Source organism: Seriola lalandi, unplaced genomic scaffold (assembly GCF_002814215.2).
Source record: "Seriola lalandi dorsalis isolate HSWRI2012SDOR001 ecotype SW California unplaced genomic scaffold, Sedor1 jcf7180002054323, whole genome shotgun sequence".
Taxonomy (NCBI): Eukaryota; Metazoa; Chordata; class Actinopteri; order Carangiformes; family Carangidae; genus Seriola; species Seriola lalandi.
Genome location: NW_019524876.1, coordinates 24,634 through 43,905, shown reverse-complemented (window position 1 = coordinate 43,905; position 19,272 = coordinate 24,634). Strand labels below are relative to the sequence as shown.

The following is a 19,272-nucleotide window of genomic DNA, read 5'->3' as shown; positions in this document are numbered from 1 at the left end:
GCAGATTGCTGGAGCACAAACAGATGTTCAAGGCTCATCCTTTGAGGTGGTGATGAAACGTAGCCACAGCGAGAGTCTTTACATCCTACTGTCAGTCAATTGACACAGAGACAAGGGCAGGGCTGCAGTTGGCACTTTAATGCCGCTGCATATGGGCTGCTATTTCAACAGCCGCAGAAGAAGCAGTTTGACCTATATCTGTGCTAAGTTGAAGGCTTCTGTGCACTGCAATGTCTTTTCAAAAAGATACCCTATAAGAATTTGATGGATAGGAATACAATCCGTAATATAAAACCATGATTTGGTAATAGTTCTCATTTAATCGTCCTCCAGAAATAGTCGTAAACTGACATCAGAAAGCACAAAGCTGCTCCTTCTCTACTTATGTCTGTTCGACCTCTTCACTCTACATTTCAACAGGTTTGTGATGTTGCACAGGTTGTCATATCAACATCTCTTCGCTGTCAAAATGTTTACTGGTGGTCTGCCTTTTGTGCCTCACCTAACCTTTGCATTTTATCTGTGCTTCCTCAGGAATATGACGATGGCTACGGAACGGCTTATGATGACCAGGGATATGAATCGTACGACAACAACTACAGTAATCAAGGACAAAAGTAAGTTCTGCAGTTTTTTTCCTAAAGCTCCAGGAATTGACTTAAAATCAAAGCTGAACTAATCAGTATTTTTATATTAATAATGGGTCAAATGACTGTGTAATGTGAAAGGTAACAATCATGACGAACCCACAGATAATTAATCACCTGACTCTCCAGCTCCTCTCAGCCTTAGGGTGCGTTTTAGGCTGTTTCAGCTCATTGTTTTGGTTTTATTTTTGCTTCTCTCTCAGTGCTCTCATCAACCTCATTTCCAGCTGCTGACAGCTGTTTTCTGTTGAACATAGTGGAACATTTAGCAGCTAAAGAGCTAGAGATTATATATTAATGCATGCTAATGCATTCACTACAACATCTGTAACAGAGATAAGTAATATACAACATGTCGGCCTTCAAAAATGTAGTGATTGAATCAATTAAAAAACGATCCAACATTAATATTCTGTGTGGTGATAGAATTCAGAATTTACAATCATGTGTTTCCATTATTTTATCCGCCTGACTTAAATGAATGAAGATGAATGAAGGGCAGATAACAAACCTCTTTGTACGATGCAATACAATTCAACTGCATCAGCCTCCACACTGACACATACAGTAGAATCAAGAATCAACACACTCAACAAAACGTTATGGCCTTGATGAAGTTAGGATTTACTGTTGCATTAGTTTGAGCCAGGTGTAACTGATAAAGTGTTAACTGAGCGTACTGAGTTATCTTGTTATCATGCTTCAGAGTTCGTAGCAGTGCACTGGATTAAAGAGCACTTGAATATGTACTGAGTTGTATCAATGTCTTTCAAAGTCAAGTTTATGAACTGCATCTGAGGTCGTGTGAGGTTTGCTGCTGTCTGGCCATTGGGCTTCAGTAAATATAAGACAATACAAGGTAAAATTGAGATTCTTGAGGGTTGAGAGCAGCTGGATTATGGCGCCTGAGCCGTTAGGAGTCATTCATGCTCATTTTCTTCTAAAACTCTAAAGAACACTTCCTGTTAGTGAGGTTTCTTGTGAGGTGTGAAATGTTTTGATTGACCTTTGAGTTGGTCTTTCAGATTAACTGAAAAGAAGCAGAATTTAACATTGACTAATTCCAGTTTGGCCTTAAAAGTAAACCGCTCCCTTGCAGCCTCAGGGGAATTAATTGCAGCTCATTATGTTAAATGTATTATCTTCGTTTTAATCGCCCTTAAAAACATCTGGCCTGAGGTGCATTTTCCTCAATGTGTTTCCCGTGTCAATGCAAGACAAACAGTCTTAGTGGTATGTTGCTCCATATAACCGAAGGTCCTGCACGGCTAAATGCAGAATATTGATTTTCTTATATCCAGGGAGCTATCACACTCTCCAAGCCACACAAGGTCAAAGGCTTTCGCTCTGGTTTGTTGGTGTCCCACTGTATTTCATCAGCGCACAATGTGCCGCATTTATGTATGCCTGTGTGCCACTTCAAAGAAAGAATGATAGTTGCCACATTTAGTGTGTCAGAAATTGGATTGTATTGGCAGCGACAGGAAAAAAGGAAAACAGACACAGAGAAGAAAAGAGGAAAAAAAAAATCATTATTCTGTCCCTTGGCTTTTGTAAGTAGAGTGGTCAGTTTTTTCTTTTGTGGAGGTGTCAGGATGTATGTCACCCAGGCTTCATCCATCTTTTGTGCTATCTCTCTTTTTTTGGAGGAGGAGGGGGGGCAGTTCACACACCCACACGTACAAGCATTCCTCTTCCTCTAACACACCGAGGGATGTATCATGAAGTGGTATAGAGATGCTCGCTTGGTGGATGCAGGTCTGCCTCAGGAATCTGCAGCTATTTGTTTTAAAAGGAAAGCAAAGCACAGAGGGGGAGGGGTGGTGTGGAGGGGGCTCTGGTGGCAGCACAGAAGAAAAATGGAGTCCATCATGTAAAGGCTGGAGGCTGGGTCGACTCAAAGAGATTTTCATGTCTGTTATCTGGTGGGAGACGAAGCAACTAATAGGGACCAGACAGCTAAGTATGCGCCTCCAGAGACAGCTGATTCACTTACTTCTTCTCTTGTTTTCTGTCCTGCGTCCTGGATTTGGATGAAAAGTTACTGTTAGTGCAGGCTCACATTATGCATGTACACAATTATACAAGCTTAACACAGCACTTCAGTGATATGATCGGCCTGGGATTGATCTTTTTCACGGTGTGTCCACAAACACTTTATTTTTGAAGTGTTGAGCCTAAAGAAGATATATTTGTGGTTTTAAGAACCAAAAACCGTCTCAGTGTAGTTTTACATCTCCTCTCTCAGGCTTCTCTCTGGAGCTCTAGTAACAACAGGTTGGTGAGCCAATCAGAAGAGAGGAGGCTCTGAGCCTCTGAGCCTCCTCTCTTCTGACCGACTGTTTTCTGAGTAATAGAATAAAAATATATAGCAACTCTCAGGTAAAACCAAATCCTGCAAAGTTAGACGCTGGGTCCAGGTGGGCAGGGCTTTGGGATTGGCTGAGAGCGGTGACTGCTTTGTTGTGACATCACAAAGTAGGAGAAGTCCTGACGACTCGTTTTAAGGCTCAGTTTCTGAATCCAGGCTGTGTGTATTCCTCTGTGGACTGAGGCTTTGATACTTTCACAGTATTAATATAGAACCTAGACCTGCTTTATAATCAAAACAGACTTGAAAGTCTCACTTTATACAATATGGGACCTTTAAATACTTCTATTCCAAACCACAGGATCATATTACAGTGCATATTATGTGTCCATAGTAATCCGCTCATTACCTTTAATTATTGCATTTTAAGAACAGGGAATAATACTGCAACATAATACCGTGCCTCCCTCCGCAGCTTCCTCTTCATAGTCACAATCCTATTTAGCTTTATGATGGACAAAGGTGCCTTATTTTCATCCCGAGCCTGAGGAAAGTCATAGCAGGTCCCAGCTGCTGCAGGACCTCGAGGAGAGTGTGTGTGTGTGTGTGTGTGTGTGTGTGTGTGTGTGTGTGTGTGTGTGTGTGTGTGTGTGTGTGTTTGTGTGTGGACAAGAAGGCTCTCCTAACAATGTTTCTCGCAGCCTAAGGAGCTCCTACTCACCAATCTGAGCTCTGACTGCGTGGCAGGATTTCAGTTGCCGGAGGATAACAAGCAGAACAATTTACAGTCTCTCTGTCATGGTATTACCCCGATGGCTTATGCTAGAAACAGGCCTGCCATTTGTGAACACGAAAGGAGAGAAAGAAGGAGGGGGGTGTTAGAGGCTGCCTGTAATGCTGCATCAGTGGATTTACTGATACCTTCATTAACTTGAAATATATATTCCATGTAACATGCAATTCAGTCGGCTGTGGGTGGTGATCACGGTTTGGCGAGTCAGTCAAATAATTAAGCAAGTAAGTAAGATAAGCATGATCTAACCACCGTGGATAACATCTCACTTACATGCAGTGTTTTATCAGTGGAAAAATTAAATCTGCACTAAACTGAGGGTTTATTCCACTTTAATCTTTAAAAAAAAAATCAGAGCTGTTTTAGCTCTTCCAGACAAAAAGACCATGTACTGGTGCTAAATTAATAAATTACCATCAGAATATGATGTGATTATTAGATTTGGTAAAACTGCAAACGATCGTTTTCTGAAATCGTCTGAATTAAATTTAAATTAGTTTAGTTTAAATTGAAAATTAGTTCATTACAGTCCTGATAAACCTAGTCCTGTAGCGATTACAGGTAACGTATGCAGTAAACAAAGGTATTAAAAACACTGCCCCCGAGCGCTACTGATGCTTAAGAACTAGATACCATGCAACAAAAAAAAAGATTCTCCATTAAAAGTCAAACGCTGTGTCTCAAATTGGATATTTCAGTCAGTGCGCTGACATATAGTACGCTGTGTACACAGTGTAATCACTGGCATAGTGTGTGGATTTCAACCGTGCCCTTGTGCGACGTGTCGTCCTCCTTCTTCGCTTCCTGTTTTCACAAGTTTGAAAATACGTTGGAGGTCCCTCCCCTTCCTCTACGTAGCCAAGATGGCGCCCATTGAGGGTGAGAAGTGTCCATCATTTTACCCCCATCTGGGTATTTATACTGCACTGCATGTTGCCATACTCAAAATAGCAAGTTTGAGTATAGATGTACGCAAACTTAAAATTTTATGTTTTTGGTTTTAGTATTCTTAGCCGAAAAATGTACGTCAGTGTTGAAAAGCAAAAGTACTTATTAGGACAAAATCATTTATTTCGTCCTATGACTTTGTCCTAATTGTCTTTGTTTACAGCAACAATAAAACCTCATGAGTTGATAGAATGATTTTGTAGCATTTTACAAAGTAACTAGTTGAGGCATAAATTAATAAAAATTATAATATAGTCGTCTGAATCACAGTTGGGTAATTTACTTAAAAGCTACTATAAATCTTTAGCTACTAAATAGTTTCAATAATAATATTATATAAAATTATTCTCATAGTGGTTTTAACGTTGTACTTCGCTGCAGAACTCGAGTCCATAAACTCCGTTACTTTACATCTTTGTGTCGCTGCTGAACAGTGAAGATGATAAAATCTTAATGTTCTCTGTTGTTTTAAACTGATACAAAATGTGATGCTGCACATTACCGTACACAAAATTAAATAAAATAAAAAACATTACCCACTGACAAATGAGACAAGACAACCTGTGTAACTATACTGTACACATCCTGTCACACAGAGCAGCTAGAATTGAGTAATTTAGACGTAATCAAATTTGAAAGGCAAATAAGGCACTCACAACCTTAAGACATGAGACTTAAACTAAAAAGCAGTTTCTCGACGCCCTGAAGACATTTCACAACATTTAAATCTTTCAGAAGAGAGCTGACGCCTCGGGGAACCTCGTGGAAAGCTACCTCAGCATGACAGCCATGGCAGCTCCCAGATCACAGCCTCCACTCACTGTGTTTATCCACCACAGAGTACTGAGCTACCGTCTGTTTTGGAGATGCGGCGGAGGGGTTTCATCTCGGGAGAGTTTATCGGGAGCCGCAGCAGTTAGGTACCAATCGAGTGCTAAGGTCAAGGAGGCTGGAGGAGGCTGCTTGTGTGGAGAGCGTCTCTAATTTTATTAGCAGAGAGAAGGTGATGTCTCTGTAGGGAAATGAGAGGGATGACAGCTGTGGCACAGCCCTGGCCGGACACTCGCTGAGGTCACGGCGAGGTCGTCTCTCTTGTAGCTCCGGCACGATCAAAGCATTATTTCGTACTTGACACCTCAGAGACTGCCGGCTGCCGACACCTCGCACCTTCCCTTGCACCTTGCTTTGGTACGCTACATCGTAGGCTAGATCCCAGAGGCCCGCGGGTACACGGATAGCTGTGTGACAGCGTTTTAAAGGGCAGACGCATCCCTGAGGAACAACTGTAAATCTTAGTACAAGAAGACAGACACAGAGGAGGAGAACAGAGGAGGAGAGTGGCTGGATTTTTAAGTTTCTCTGTGTTGCAGTCTAGGATCAATTGCTCAAAAGAGCCTCAACACCAGCATGCACACACAAACCTCCAGTCTGACTATTATTCAGCAAATCATTTTGGGGCTAGTTACTCATTTTTTATACTGCAAAACGCTGCAAAAAGACTATAATACATCTGCAGGAGCTGAGGTGTGAATATTTCCGTCGGATCGTCGTCAGAAACACCTCATTATCAAACACTGAAAAGCAAGATATCAAACAGTTTCAACTTCCTTGACAGTTCTGTCAATGTAGAATCTTTCTGTGTGCGCACACAGACAAGAACACTCATTATACAACACAAAGGGAGGGCCGGAGGTGGCTAACAATAGCTAATGCTAAGGTACATTCACAGGTATGCTTGTAGCTCTCTGCGTACTGCTGTAACATAAAGAAATACCACAGAGCATCCAGCTCTCTGCTATAAAACGTGGTCATTACAGCGGTGAATCATCGGGGTCTCCCAGCAAAGTACCACAGGGGGCAGTGAATACAGAAGTAGGGACAGGGAGTTTATGATCTGTCTACACGGCTTTACATCTATGGTGCTGCCAGTGGTAAGCTGGTCATCAAGGCAGCTCAGCAGTCAGTAATGGAGAAGTGAAATTTGGAGACGGTTCAGCGAGACGATAGTTGTACTACTAATAGATATCGACCCCAAAGCTTGTCAGTATATGTCGATATTATATACAGCACATGTATGTTGTTTTGATGAAATTGCATGTATGAATTAAAGATATGTCATTAACATACTATATATATGTTAGACCACAGGCTATATACCATAATTCATCACATAGATGTGTTTTAATATATGTGCACATACAAATTTTACTATGGGTTTCCTGCATGTTATAAACTTATAGCTTCATATATGAATTGAGGAAAAATAAAAACACAAAAACATATCAAACATTCATAAAAGCTTTCCAATAAAATAATGTTTTAAGACGCTAATGAAGCCGCCGTTCTGACATCAGTAGGTAGACTGCTCTAACAACAAAGGCCTCGTCACTCTTAGTCACTAGCCGAGACCCGCTGGGAATAACCGGCAGAGCTCCATCCACCGAAAGTGAACGCCCATAAGTCCACTGGAATTACTGTATTTTCTATGACTCGAAATAAATCCACATTAAAAGCCGAACCGTCTATGCGCTGATAAACAGAAATCTACTGATAAGAATAGTTTTCAAGATGTCAAGCAGGGTGAGACCAAAGAGCTCATGGCTTTGATGATATGCTTCGTCAGGGGGTCACCGAAAGTCGGTACGATTCCTCCTCTGGGAACCACAAACTCATTTCAATCCATATGTATTGTAGTGTTATCGTAACCCTCTGCATCAGTTTGACCTTTCTAGAGTTGACCGTTTGTTTAGAGTTCTTTTTCCCGTGTGCAAAGTAAAAACTGTATATTCCAAGTACATAATGAAAACCATTTACAGTAGATTCACAGTGGGGGTTATAATGGGAGGCCAGTTTTTGTTTGTGTTATTGAATTATAGATGCTAGAGTACTGACTTGTTCTGTCCTCTCGTATTGACCCAGGATGAACGTACATGTTTGCAGTTAGTTCGCCACAGCTTTGTCTTCAATCGTCAGGCGATGCTAATCGTTTGCTCCTCGGCCTTTCTGAATGCTGCTGATTCGAGGCCAGCTTGTCGTGTCAGAGCCTTAAGGCAGACAACATCAATTTAAGGCAATGCATTGTATTTTTTTTTATTTCTTTTTGTATTCGTAGTACAGATTGGCTGTGTTTGCCGTCTGCTTCTAAAAGACCTTGCCGTTGCTTCACAGATGCCGGGTACCTCGATGCGTGTGTTTTCAAAGGAGACAGTTTGTCAAGATGAGTGACAGGTGCTGTGGCGGGAATTGGACCATCTGAGGGGACGCAGGGCGGGATTTACGCCTCTCTCTCTGTCTCAAGACAAAGATTGGCATGTTGTAAATTTAATGCTCTTTCAATAAGACATAACAAAGTCTCTCACAGATTCCAGATACATACGGGTCTTCAGATCAGAAAGAACACCGCGGACTGATTCGACTTGAAGAGGCGGTATTTTCCCTGAAGGATGATTTCATGTACTCCCACCCCCCCAAAAAAAGAAGAAAAAAAAAAGTAGCATAAGTGGTCCGCTCAACACCAGAAAGAAGAACTCATTTATAAAGTCAAATCTTTGCCGTAGGCCATTTTGTCCCTCTTTGTGACTCTTCAGCGGGGGGTCAGCAGCGGAGATAGCTTTGCAATCAGCCTCCACATTTAGCAATCACCAGTGTATCCATAAGGAAGTTTCCATTTGAAATTATTTGAGCTTCATTTCATACTAAAAAGGTGGGAAAAAAAAGAAAAGAAAAAAAAAAAGTTAGTTCTGCAATTTTATTTTTTTTCATCCATTTTCATTGTATTGTTGTCTGTGGAAATCACCACTGAGCCACATAATCAGAGCATTCAGTGTGGGGCTTTTTTTTTCTTTCGCTTTTTTCTACTTTTTCAACCTTGTGCTCAGAATGAATGAAAAACATGATTACACAAGAGGCGTCGAGGAAGGATTTGCAGTCATGATCAGTTAAAGTATGCAAAATGCAAGAAGGAGGCTAACAGAAGAAAAGCAGCCTCTCTCTCCACATCAGAGCGGCGACGTGTTACTACCTCTGCAGCCTCTGTTCGCAATGTCCTACAAGATTTCTTCAAATTTATCACAGAGGACTGGAAGAGTAATGGCAATGTAAGAAAACAAAGTCCACCGGGGACATGTACTGCATCATGCAGATTTAACACTGCCATCTGTTTCGTAAATGCCCAGGAACGGCAAACATCAGTGGTTAAGACAACGCATTTACAGAGAAGACAGATGTGCCGGAGAGGCAGGGTCTTTACCTGTGGAAAAGTAGGCCTGGAATCAGATGCCTGATGAAAGAGACACACTTATCTAATATGTGTTGTGTTTGTCTCTCCTCGCCGGCGCTTCAGACAGATTTTTTTTTGTCGTCCCCCCCCACTCTTCTTCTTCTTCTTCTTCTTCTTATTCTTCTTGGCCAGTGAAGTTGAGGGAGACACAAAGCAGCGGATGCCTTCTGCTAATGAATGTCAAATCAAAAGCCGACCTATTTAGAAAGTCAAAGCACTTTCGCACCTATGACAGGGCGATGTCTCGAGTGAGATCTATCCTCCCAGGGCACCTCAGCTCATGCTCGTGTTCATGCAGCCAGCTGCACACGTCTGGCTCGGTGAGGCTGTGATTTGGGATCAATGATGATAAATGTAAAAAATGTACAAGGTTATGGTTCTGAGGCAGAGGAGAGGTTTTCAGGTTAAAGTTTTTTCTTTTATCTCACATCAACCATCCAGTGACCAGAGCTTTAATGTTTCATCTGCGTGATGATACAGTTTTATGTGGAGATACAGTATATCAAGTATATCATCCTATTGTGATCAGGCAGTACAGCACGTAAAGATTTCTTGCTGTTAACATTTGTCAATTTAAAAAAATTACAATGAATCCTGTTTTAGCAGCAGGGAGTTAACTTCATGTTTAATGCTAAAGAGCTAAATGCTAAGATAAATGATAGAGATGAATTGGTCCGTCACTTTAGCCAACAGTATCGCAAACTTGACCTATATTAAACGAATAATTTCCTCCACCAAGGAAATCATGTTTTCACTCGTGTCTGTTTGTTTGTTTGTTTGTTTGTTAGTTTGTCAGCAGGATTAGGCAAAAAATGACTGAACCGATTTACACCAAACTCGGCGGAGGCGTGGACCAAGGACGAACCCATTAGATTTTGGTGCAGCTCTGGATCATTTAGCATGAATTTGAATTTTTATCTGAAGTCTGGTGTATGTTGTTTGACCTTGGTCTTGGCGGAGGTCTGCGCTCTCTGAGTGACCTTCTAGTTTTCACTAACATTTTTATATAAAATCCAAAAATTATATAAAAAAAAACAACATTTTTCAATGATCTGCTCATGTCGCATTTGGAGGTTGATCGTTTTGGTAATACTAATAAAATTCTTCTAAATTGCCAAATAACATAATAAAACACCTTTTCTCACCAAGTATCCCTTCCCATTAGAACTTCACTTTACACTGAAAATCTTTACTGTATAGCTTTAATAAATAAAAGATGTTCAGTTCAAATCTTTAAATTCCATATATACAGCCTACAGAGACCGAGTCGATGTTGGACGTGCTGTAGGGCAGTTCGATTCTGACAAACCTTTGACCACACGAAGTAGAATTTTACCAGAATCTCTGACCTTCAGGACGCGTCTTATGACTCACCAGTCTCTGTAATTGAGAAGAGAAGGTAACTACGGAGAGAAGTTGTGTAGCAATATTGATAAAATGTCACCTCAGAAATTAGAGGCGCCTAACAGCTTTTGCACTCTTCTCCTTTGTGCAAAGAGCGGGTCTGTACTGGCTGCTTTTATTGGTCTTTTCTACCTTTAGCAACAGAGAAGTGTAAAGGGTTAAGTGAGCTTTTACAGGAATCTTGGCTCCCAGTTTGTTTGTGAAATAAATGTATAGGAAGTAAATTGTGGGGGGAAATGCTGACAGCATACAGCATGTAAGCAAGCCTCTGAGATGGTGTTAGCAGAGAGGTGTAGTGTCCTGATTTGTGTTATCTGGATGTTTTTTATTGCTGAATATGACAGAGCTGTACAGGAGAGCCCAAAATAATCCAATGTTTCTCATACTTCACAATATGTCTGCAAGCACCTGTGAATTGTGGCAAATTGATTTTCTGACATTCATAAAAATTTATGTTTATTTCAAAGATGGAGTCGTCGCCCCCCCCCCGCGTTTTAGCATAGTGTGAAATCTAATTATTTAGTATCCTGTCAGGGCTTGTCTCGGGGTACACAACATGACGAGCCAAAACATGCATTCAGTTGTCACATGTCTCTCTGTCTCCCTCTCTCTCTGTCTCTGTCGGCCAATGAGTGTTGTCAAGGATATTGCAGCGACTTGACATCCGTGGCAGATGCACAGTGGCACCTCAGCCACGAGGGCTGACTGGAAACCTCGCGCTCAGAGAAACAGCAGCTGGCCTAGCTTCTTGCAGGGAGACTACATTAGCACGAGGGGAGGGGGGGGGGAGCCTTGTTTGCTCCTGCTGGCTTGGCATTGTTTGCAGTTGAATTATGGACTGTGTAAAATTTATGCTAAGCCTGACTTAAGGCACAAGCCTCTTTAGGGAGCTGTCTCATGTCTCATTGAGCCGCTACAGTGCTCTTAAAATGATTCCTCCCACTGTCCTCAATTGGTCATGTTGTCTTGTTCATCCTCACCAAGAAAATGTTGCAGAAAACAATGAAAGAGCCAATCAGTTTGTCATGCGCTCGCTGTTGAGAGGCATTATCAGTGGTGGGGCGGACGCTGAAGAAAGGATCAATTCTCTCAGATTACAAGGAAGCAGTTTTTTTTCACTTACCTTGACTCGTCTAGAAAATGTTACAGTTGTGTTGCGCAGGTATGAATGTTTGTGTTTCTGAGATTTTTTTCGCCTCCACCCCAAAGTATTTATACACTTCATTTATGTAGGAAGTCACATTTAGATCAAGGCATTAACAGCAAAGATACTAAATTTTTCTGATCTAATTATACATTCAGATATGTATTCATATAAATAAACAGACGTAAAAACAATGATCAGCGTGTATATTCAAATATATTTAAATATGCATATGCATTACACTATACACTAATACAGTGGAGGTGAATCCAGTTTTACTTGCGATGCTCAAAGCAATTATATTTAAAAAAAGTAAATAAAAAAAGTCAAAGTAAAGTTTTGTGCAAGACACAATGTCCCAGTGTCTAATCCACCGAACACACTGTGAGAAGTTTGAGCTGGAGCTACTGTCTGCTAAAAACAACTGTTGACAGCGTGTTGTTTGGATTATTCAGAATAACAGGAGAACTGTTTCTGGAAAGATGTGTTGCAGTTCTTTTTTTTAAATTATTTTATTTAAACAACTGAAATTCAGTTCACTTCTGTTGAATTTAGGTGAAGACGGATCCTTTAAGTTGGACAGCGGCTGTTTCGTCCTAATTTAGTTTGAATGAATGAAACTAGAAGACAAATAAAGCAGGTTAGCCAGTATGCTAGCTAACACACAGCAGGAGTTTAGCTTTATCATTTTGCCAATTTTTAGCATTTAGCATAACATTTATTTTTTAAGTTTGTCCATGGACTTTGGCAGGATTAAAGCTTATTTTTCTACAAAATGAACACAAAACATTTAATGGAATATGTGCTGTGTAATGTCATTAAGTCAAATAGCCTACTCTATCTTCATACAAACATATGATGGCACTTTATGAAAAGTAATGGAGGAAACACAAAGAGCTACATCTTCACTGTGACCGTGAATTTATCAGAATATATAAAGAGGTAGGATTAATGAAAATTGTGAATCTGTGAAGATTAAAAATTACTTTTTCACGATGGTTTGGCTTCTTTTCATGTGGTAGATGAACTGCCCAGAGAAAAGCAGACTCAATAGCAGACTGAATTTGTAGAAATTGATTTCCTGGAGTGCTGCAAACTGCTGTAATCTGATATATGAGTGGAGTGTCTCAACCCTGACTCTTGGGCCTCGGTTCGGCTTTTGAAGATCACACCGCGAAAAGCTACTCCATTACAGTAACAAGAGCAAAATGTAATTCGTTACTCCCACACTGGTGTGTCATTACTGTCACCTTTTTGCCCTCAGCAGTCGGGCGGTGTTGATGTGGTGTGTTGGCACTTTGGATGGTGCCTACAGCTCTCTAATCCGGAGAGCAGAGAGGTGCTGCTGTCGCTGACAGACTGACTGACAGGCAGGCGGAGAGGACCCAGCTGTGATGGCTGGTGTCGGCTCAGTGGCAGCCTTATGATGAATTGCCTCTCTTGAATGATAGCGCTGTTACTGGATGATACTGACGCAGGATTGTTCTGTCAGCATCTCACCGGCAACCGCAAATAAAGAAATAAATAAGTAAGCGAGAAATGAACCGCTATGCAACTCACCTCCCCGTCTTTTTATTTTTCATTAAAGTTGCCACCTCTCATAGATCTCCATATGCACTGATATGGAACTGGAGGTTGGTGCAGAAATGCGCTGGAGGAAATTGCCTTGTAGAACCACAAATGTGGCCGAACTTTTGAAAGATTGAAAGCTGCCTCTTGTTTGTTTTGTTTTTTTGTTTTTTTACTTTTATATCCAACAGAGTATATCTGACAAAACACTTCCTGTGTGTTTTTCTTTGTTACCACTGTGTAAATAACTGCATATGTGATATGTGATAGCATTTGACTTTGGTGTTCTCCAATAATACAGAAAATAAGTCACTTTCCATTTATTTGTTGATAAGTGCAATTAGTTTGATACAGAATGTATTTTTTTCCCTTCTTTCATGTTTATTCTTATATTCATCTCGCTGTTCTGTTTGTTTACAGCTCAGATGACTACTATGAATACGGACACAGTGGGGAATCGTATGATTCATATGGTGAGTTGCCGACCTCTTCTCCTGCAATATATCTTCTGTCAGTTGTCAGAACAATATCAATTTATAGTCCCTGACTCTGCACTGCTGGCTTCATCTCAGTTGCCATAGCACCTGGGTAATTGAATGATGTCTTAGACACATCTCAAAAGTCCATAATAATCAAATACTGCTTCAGTTCATCTGGCTAATTGGGTTTGAGTAGTGCCACCCAAACTCAAGAGCAATTAACAAACTCAGAGACAGACACAGATAAGGCAACAGACCAGCAGAATACAATGATGTCTGCATTAATGCTCATCCTAGAAAACTATATCTCTTTATCTCTTTATCTCTTATTATCAGCTTTATCATGCTTAGTTAAATTTAGAGGATAATCCACAATCCAAGTCTTCCTTCCCCCAGCCGCCGCCACATTTAATACACCGGAGGAATGATAACAACTTCTTTTTTAATTCCAGGTGACTCCAGTTTGTTTGTCTGATTCTGATGCAATCGGCTCAACAGAACAGCTTTGTGTTTGAGGCCACTTTAAATAAAACTGGTCTTTAGTTTGGAAGATGTTAATCGTGTCTGAAAAGACGTGTCGATGGCTCCAGTTGCCACGGAGTTCAGACAAAGTTAACAGCACTAAGATAATGTTCAAAAGTCCTGTGTCAGCTTACTGTCAGATACAGTGAAAAGTGGGCCAAGGTCATTTCTGCCGCAGCACTCGAATGACAGAAGAGCTAATATACAGTACGGTACAGACGGCCATGCTGCTGTGCAGCTGAAGGTTGATCCGTCACTACTAATGTAGGTGCAGCTCCTGTATGAACTGGATAATACTTGGCCAACCACTTGCATCCTTGATAACAACCTAGGTGATGACTGGTCAAATGCCAGAACTAGATATGTGTAGCCAGGAAGGAATACAGGCTGCACAGAAACAACCCGACGTATTAGCTTCATACTTGTTACCTGTTACTTTGACTATGATGTTGCTGCAACAAAAATTTCTAGTCATAACGACAGGGGTCAGATTCAAAATGTGATATGTGTGTGTGTGTGTGTGTGGGTGTGTGTGTGTGTGTGTATAGAACATTGTCAATAAACCTAAAACTAAAATGATTTGATACATGTGTTTGTGGCAGATATTTACACTGTGTTGTGTCCCATTTAATTCTCTAAAACAAACTATTCCGTCAAAGCTGCTTCAGATATCAGGACAGATTGTTGTAACTGAGAAAACCTTTGAGTTTTAATCCAGCTCTCAGACAGTCAGTGACCGAATGCAAACAGAAAACATAGTTACATTTTAATTTCGGCAATGCATCATTTCCCTGTGTTAGAAACAACTGAGTGTCTTCTGCATCATTAAACACCTATGTGTGTTCTTTTAATGCTGCAGAGATCTGAATGTGTTTTTAGAAGTTAAGTCGTAGGGAAATAAAAACTTTCCCAACTTTTCTGACCACACAAAGTGGAAGAGCTGAGCAACTTCAACTCATTAGGGGGGTGCGTGCACATAAAATACATTTTAAAAAACCTGCTGCCGCTCGGGTCACGCACAGAGAAGGCGACAGTTCAAACAAAACAGATAAACAGTGCTGATGTGCATCCTTGTTCAAGGTAACACAAGGTTACCTTGGTCTATTTCTTTAAAGTGACTGTCAGTGAAAGGGTGACAGGTTTAATTAAGGGGTATTGGCTGTGTGCTGCCAACAGAGAGCCTGTACCCAGAAAAAAACACAACCCTTTGTGAGCCTCAGCTCTAGGGAAGTCTCGGCGCTGGCTGAAGATCAGACAAAGGGTGCCATCGATACTGGCACTTTCACATTGACAGTACCAGGGGGTGAACGGGGGCTGATTTGGGCTAATGGTAATTGTGACCTTTTTGCTGGGAGCCACTAAACGGGTCCTTTTCAAGTAGCTATTTGATCCTCTCATTCAATTATCTGAGATGCATCTTTCCAGGTGAAAGTCAAGCATCTTGGTGCGAGTCGCCGTTTGTATTCACGGCTTGCAACGGCGCTTTTGTTATTACGAGCCACATCAATACCAGACATTCAAAGCGCTGGCGACTTACTGCTGCATTTATTTCATCGAAGGGAGCGCATTTACAACATTTGCATAGAGCTTGAGTATACTATAACACCTCTGTAATCCCTCTCCATCTGCTTCTTCTCTTTTCTTCTTAATCAGGTCAGGAAGAGTGGGCAAACAATCGCGGCAAGGCACCGTCGGCACGAGCAGCCAAGGGAGTGTACAGAGAGCAGCCATACTCCAGATATTGAACTGTTTATACAACCTGCACCTGAGTCCTCATGGCTGTTTCAACCCAAGTAATGGATTTTTTATGGACGCTCCCACCTTTTTAGAATTGAAAACTAAACCACAAAAAATAATAATAATAATAATAACAATAATAATAATAATAAAACGAATGAAACGCAGATAGCAAGACGATGAATTAGTAAATACTGGTTTTCAAAAAAGAATAATCCCTGTGATCATAAAAACATACTCCCAGTGGGTAAAATGTGTAGAGCAATTAAGGTAATCTATCTTTTTCCTCTTGGAGAAACTGGACGTTGAGGTTAAGAAAGACTCCATAGTACATTAAGTTTCTCTCTCAACTGATTGTGATTGTGAAGAATGGCCTTGTATCAAGCTGTTTTACTCAGTAATGATTAGTAAAACACTATAAGCTGTTTGATACGATGTTTCTTACACAGCTGCCGGCGCGACTCAATTTATCACCCTCTATTCTTTAAACCTTGAACTGCGTGGTTGATCACTTTAAAATGTAGTAGCTTAGTTCTAGGAAAAGTGCAGTACTGTAGATATTTTTTCTGAGGGGTAATTGGTGAAATTGTGTCCCTTGTAAATTGAACATTTACAAACTGAAAAAGAGAAAAAGTCAAACTGTATACATATTGTATTGCTGTTTCCTCCTTTTTGTAAAATAATAGTTCTTTAGTGTTAAAGGGCTTATAAAAGCATGGTGTGCAACTGTGGATATCGTCAGCTGTTTTATTCTGAAAAGCCTATGTAGTTGTGTTCATGATTATGCCCCCAAACATCCACTTTAATACATCTATAAATAGCTGCTCATACATTATGTACACCGATTAACCAGAGCTGAAAAACAGTCCAAGAGCTTTTTAATTTTTGTGATTTTTTTTTTTTTTTTTTTTTTTAGATGCTCTAAATAAGTAATTTTGATGTCATTTCCTGATTTAAACCAAGATATTTTTCTGACTTTGTAGGCATAATTTTAAGATTCTAATTCACATGCTGGTGAATTGGTAATCATTTCCATTTAGGAGTTTGTTCAACTATATTGATTTTGAGCTTATGTAAGCCCTTTAATATTTTCCTCTTTGTTGATGCTGAATAAACGTTTTGAAAGAAAACACTTGTGTTGGAGCGAATAATTATGGACTCATAAAAAAGACTTATAATTTAAACTAACAATCCCAAATGAAAAAGCCAGATATGTTTGGATTATTACGTCACGACAGTCCAGCCTGTAAGGAATTAAACTACAATGGATTTCAATTTAACCAAGCGAAAAACAAAATAAAGCATCATATGTTCTTGCATAAAATCCAATGTGGTAGCAAGATGGCATTATAGAAAATACTTACAAACAGTGCAAACAGCAAATGGCTGTTTTTTGACCTTCTAGATGACCTTGGTAATCTGATAAGAATGGTTTCCTATTTGTATTTGAACGCCATGTGATGCATTTTTGTGGGAAATCTCTCTGACTGAGATTTAGAGGATTTAGCGATAGCGACATCGCCGCTCTTGAAACTCTATCCACTCTGTTTGTTCATATAATTCAATGTGAAGCGAAACGCTGATCACGTCAAGCATCATCAGTAAACACACATTAACTTTCGGAGTGTTTACCCTGACAGAAACGGCTCGTAGCGCCGCATGAAAGCCTCCTTGACCTCCTCTAGGCCTTGTTCAGTTCGGTACGGGGGTGGGGGGGATTTTCTCTCTCTTCTTGTTTTGCTCTTTCTGTTCTCCTCCGGTCATGTGACCCTCTCTCAGTCGTTTAAAGAGCCTGCCTTTGCCCCGTCCATTAAAGAGACTCTAAATGACCCCCAGCTGACCTCCGCAGAGAGAGGATGGCAGTAGCTGTTTAAAAAGACCTCCATCCCACAAGGTAAACAACCTGACCCAGTTTAACCTCTCCCCTAACGTAGTTGCTCATAAACCCTCTCTAAACTTAAATGTAATGTTTTCCTGTCTCTGTTAAGTCCGTAATCTAGACACAAAGCTGGGAATAATTAGATAACCTGTAACAAAAAAACTGTAAAAAAGTGTGATAAATAGCAGTAATATGTCAACGAAATGTATAGTAAAATAACTTTATCCTAAGACTTTGATAAAATATATCCTCTGTTACAATAATTGAAACATAAAATATTATGTGTCTTGATGCTGCTTTCATATTATTAGTTGTGAAATAAGTTTTGTTGTGAACTTGCATGGTCATCTTGTCGTTTATATTCCTTTCTAGGCCGATGTCCCAGCTACACCAGGTCATCTGTCCAGTTACCTCACTGGTGCTAAAGGTATGTTGTTTTCTGCATTTTGTTAGGTGTTTACGATTTTCCATGAAAAACATTAAATTATATCTAAATTATGGGATCAAATATGAGTCATAATTATTCTGAGCTTCAAGGCTGGATCGGAAGAACCTTGGGAACTCTTGAAAAGGTTCTTAGAAATCAACTCAAAAATATAAAAATATTAAACTTTTAATAATAAAAGGTGTTATGTCTGTGATCTTTGTGGTGACTTTTGACATGTAGATACAATAATATAATGAATTTGAGTTGTCAAATAAGTGTTAAAAAGCTTCAAGGGGTAAAGATCTGGCGACCGTTGGGGATTCTTGAAACGAGTCCAAGAAGAACGCAGAAAGATGGACGCTAGCTTAATTTCAGTGTTGTTTTGTAGTTATCTTAACTTATGCAGTACAAGGAATTAATTTGTGGATTCTTCGGATGTAAACATGATAATATATGGGGCAGAATATATGGGGTTAATAAGGGTAAAAAAAATGTTTTAATGTTTGAAGGTTTGAGCTGACGAATCTTAGGGGTTCCCGAAAAAGGTTCCACAAAAGCCTAATTTTATGGCTCTTTCAGTAAGAAGAGAGTTATGTCCATGACATTTCTGATGATTTTGCACATTTAAAATATACAGGATCTTTCAAATAAGGATCAAAGAAATTAAAAGCTTGAAGGTTGAATCTGGCAACCTTTCGGTATTCTTCAAAGGTTCCAAGATAAAATGGGCTTTTGCTTCATTTTAGTGTTCATTCACTCACTCATTCACTTATTAAAATGTGTATGATCACATGTATTGATGTGAATGATGCGAGTTTCTGCATTTAAACATGACAATATACTAGAATAAGGGAAAACATCAAAATTGGCAACGCTTCTAGATTCTTTAAATGAATGCCATTGATTGAAATCAATGTAAATTAAATTCTTTCAGTTATTAAAAGACTCATGCTATGTCTCTGCCGTCTGATGATTTTATATTTGTAAACATAATGAACAGAAAATCCAGTGAGGGTCAAAAATAATTTTGAGTTTGGCTGAGATTGGCTACTGATTTCTTCAAAAGGTTTCATGACGTCCACAGAAAAATGCAGCCAAACTCAAGTTCATTCACTTAATTAAAAGATATATGA

The 19,272-nt window shown here is 39.9% G+C and overlaps 1 protein-coding gene across 1 annotated transcript in view; it reads left to right on the top strand.

Moving 5' to 3' along the window:
* khdrbs3 (KH domain containing, RNA binding, signal transduction associated 3) overlaps window positions 1–16,963 on the top strand; it is a 95,763-nt gene extending 78,800 nt beyond the window's left edge. Inside the window, exons 6-8 of the mRNA XM_023406982.2 lie at window positions 535–617; window positions 13,516–13,568; window positions 15,750–16,963. Coding sequence (XP_023262750.1) covers window positions 535–617; window positions 13,516–13,568; window positions 15,750–15,841 — 228 coding nt within the window. The 3' untranslated portion in view covers window positions 15,842–16,963. The remainder of the gene's footprint in view (window positions 1–534; window positions 618–13,515; window positions 13,569–15,749) is intronic.
* The last annotated feature ends 2,309 nt before the right edge of the window (window positions 16,964–19,272 follow it).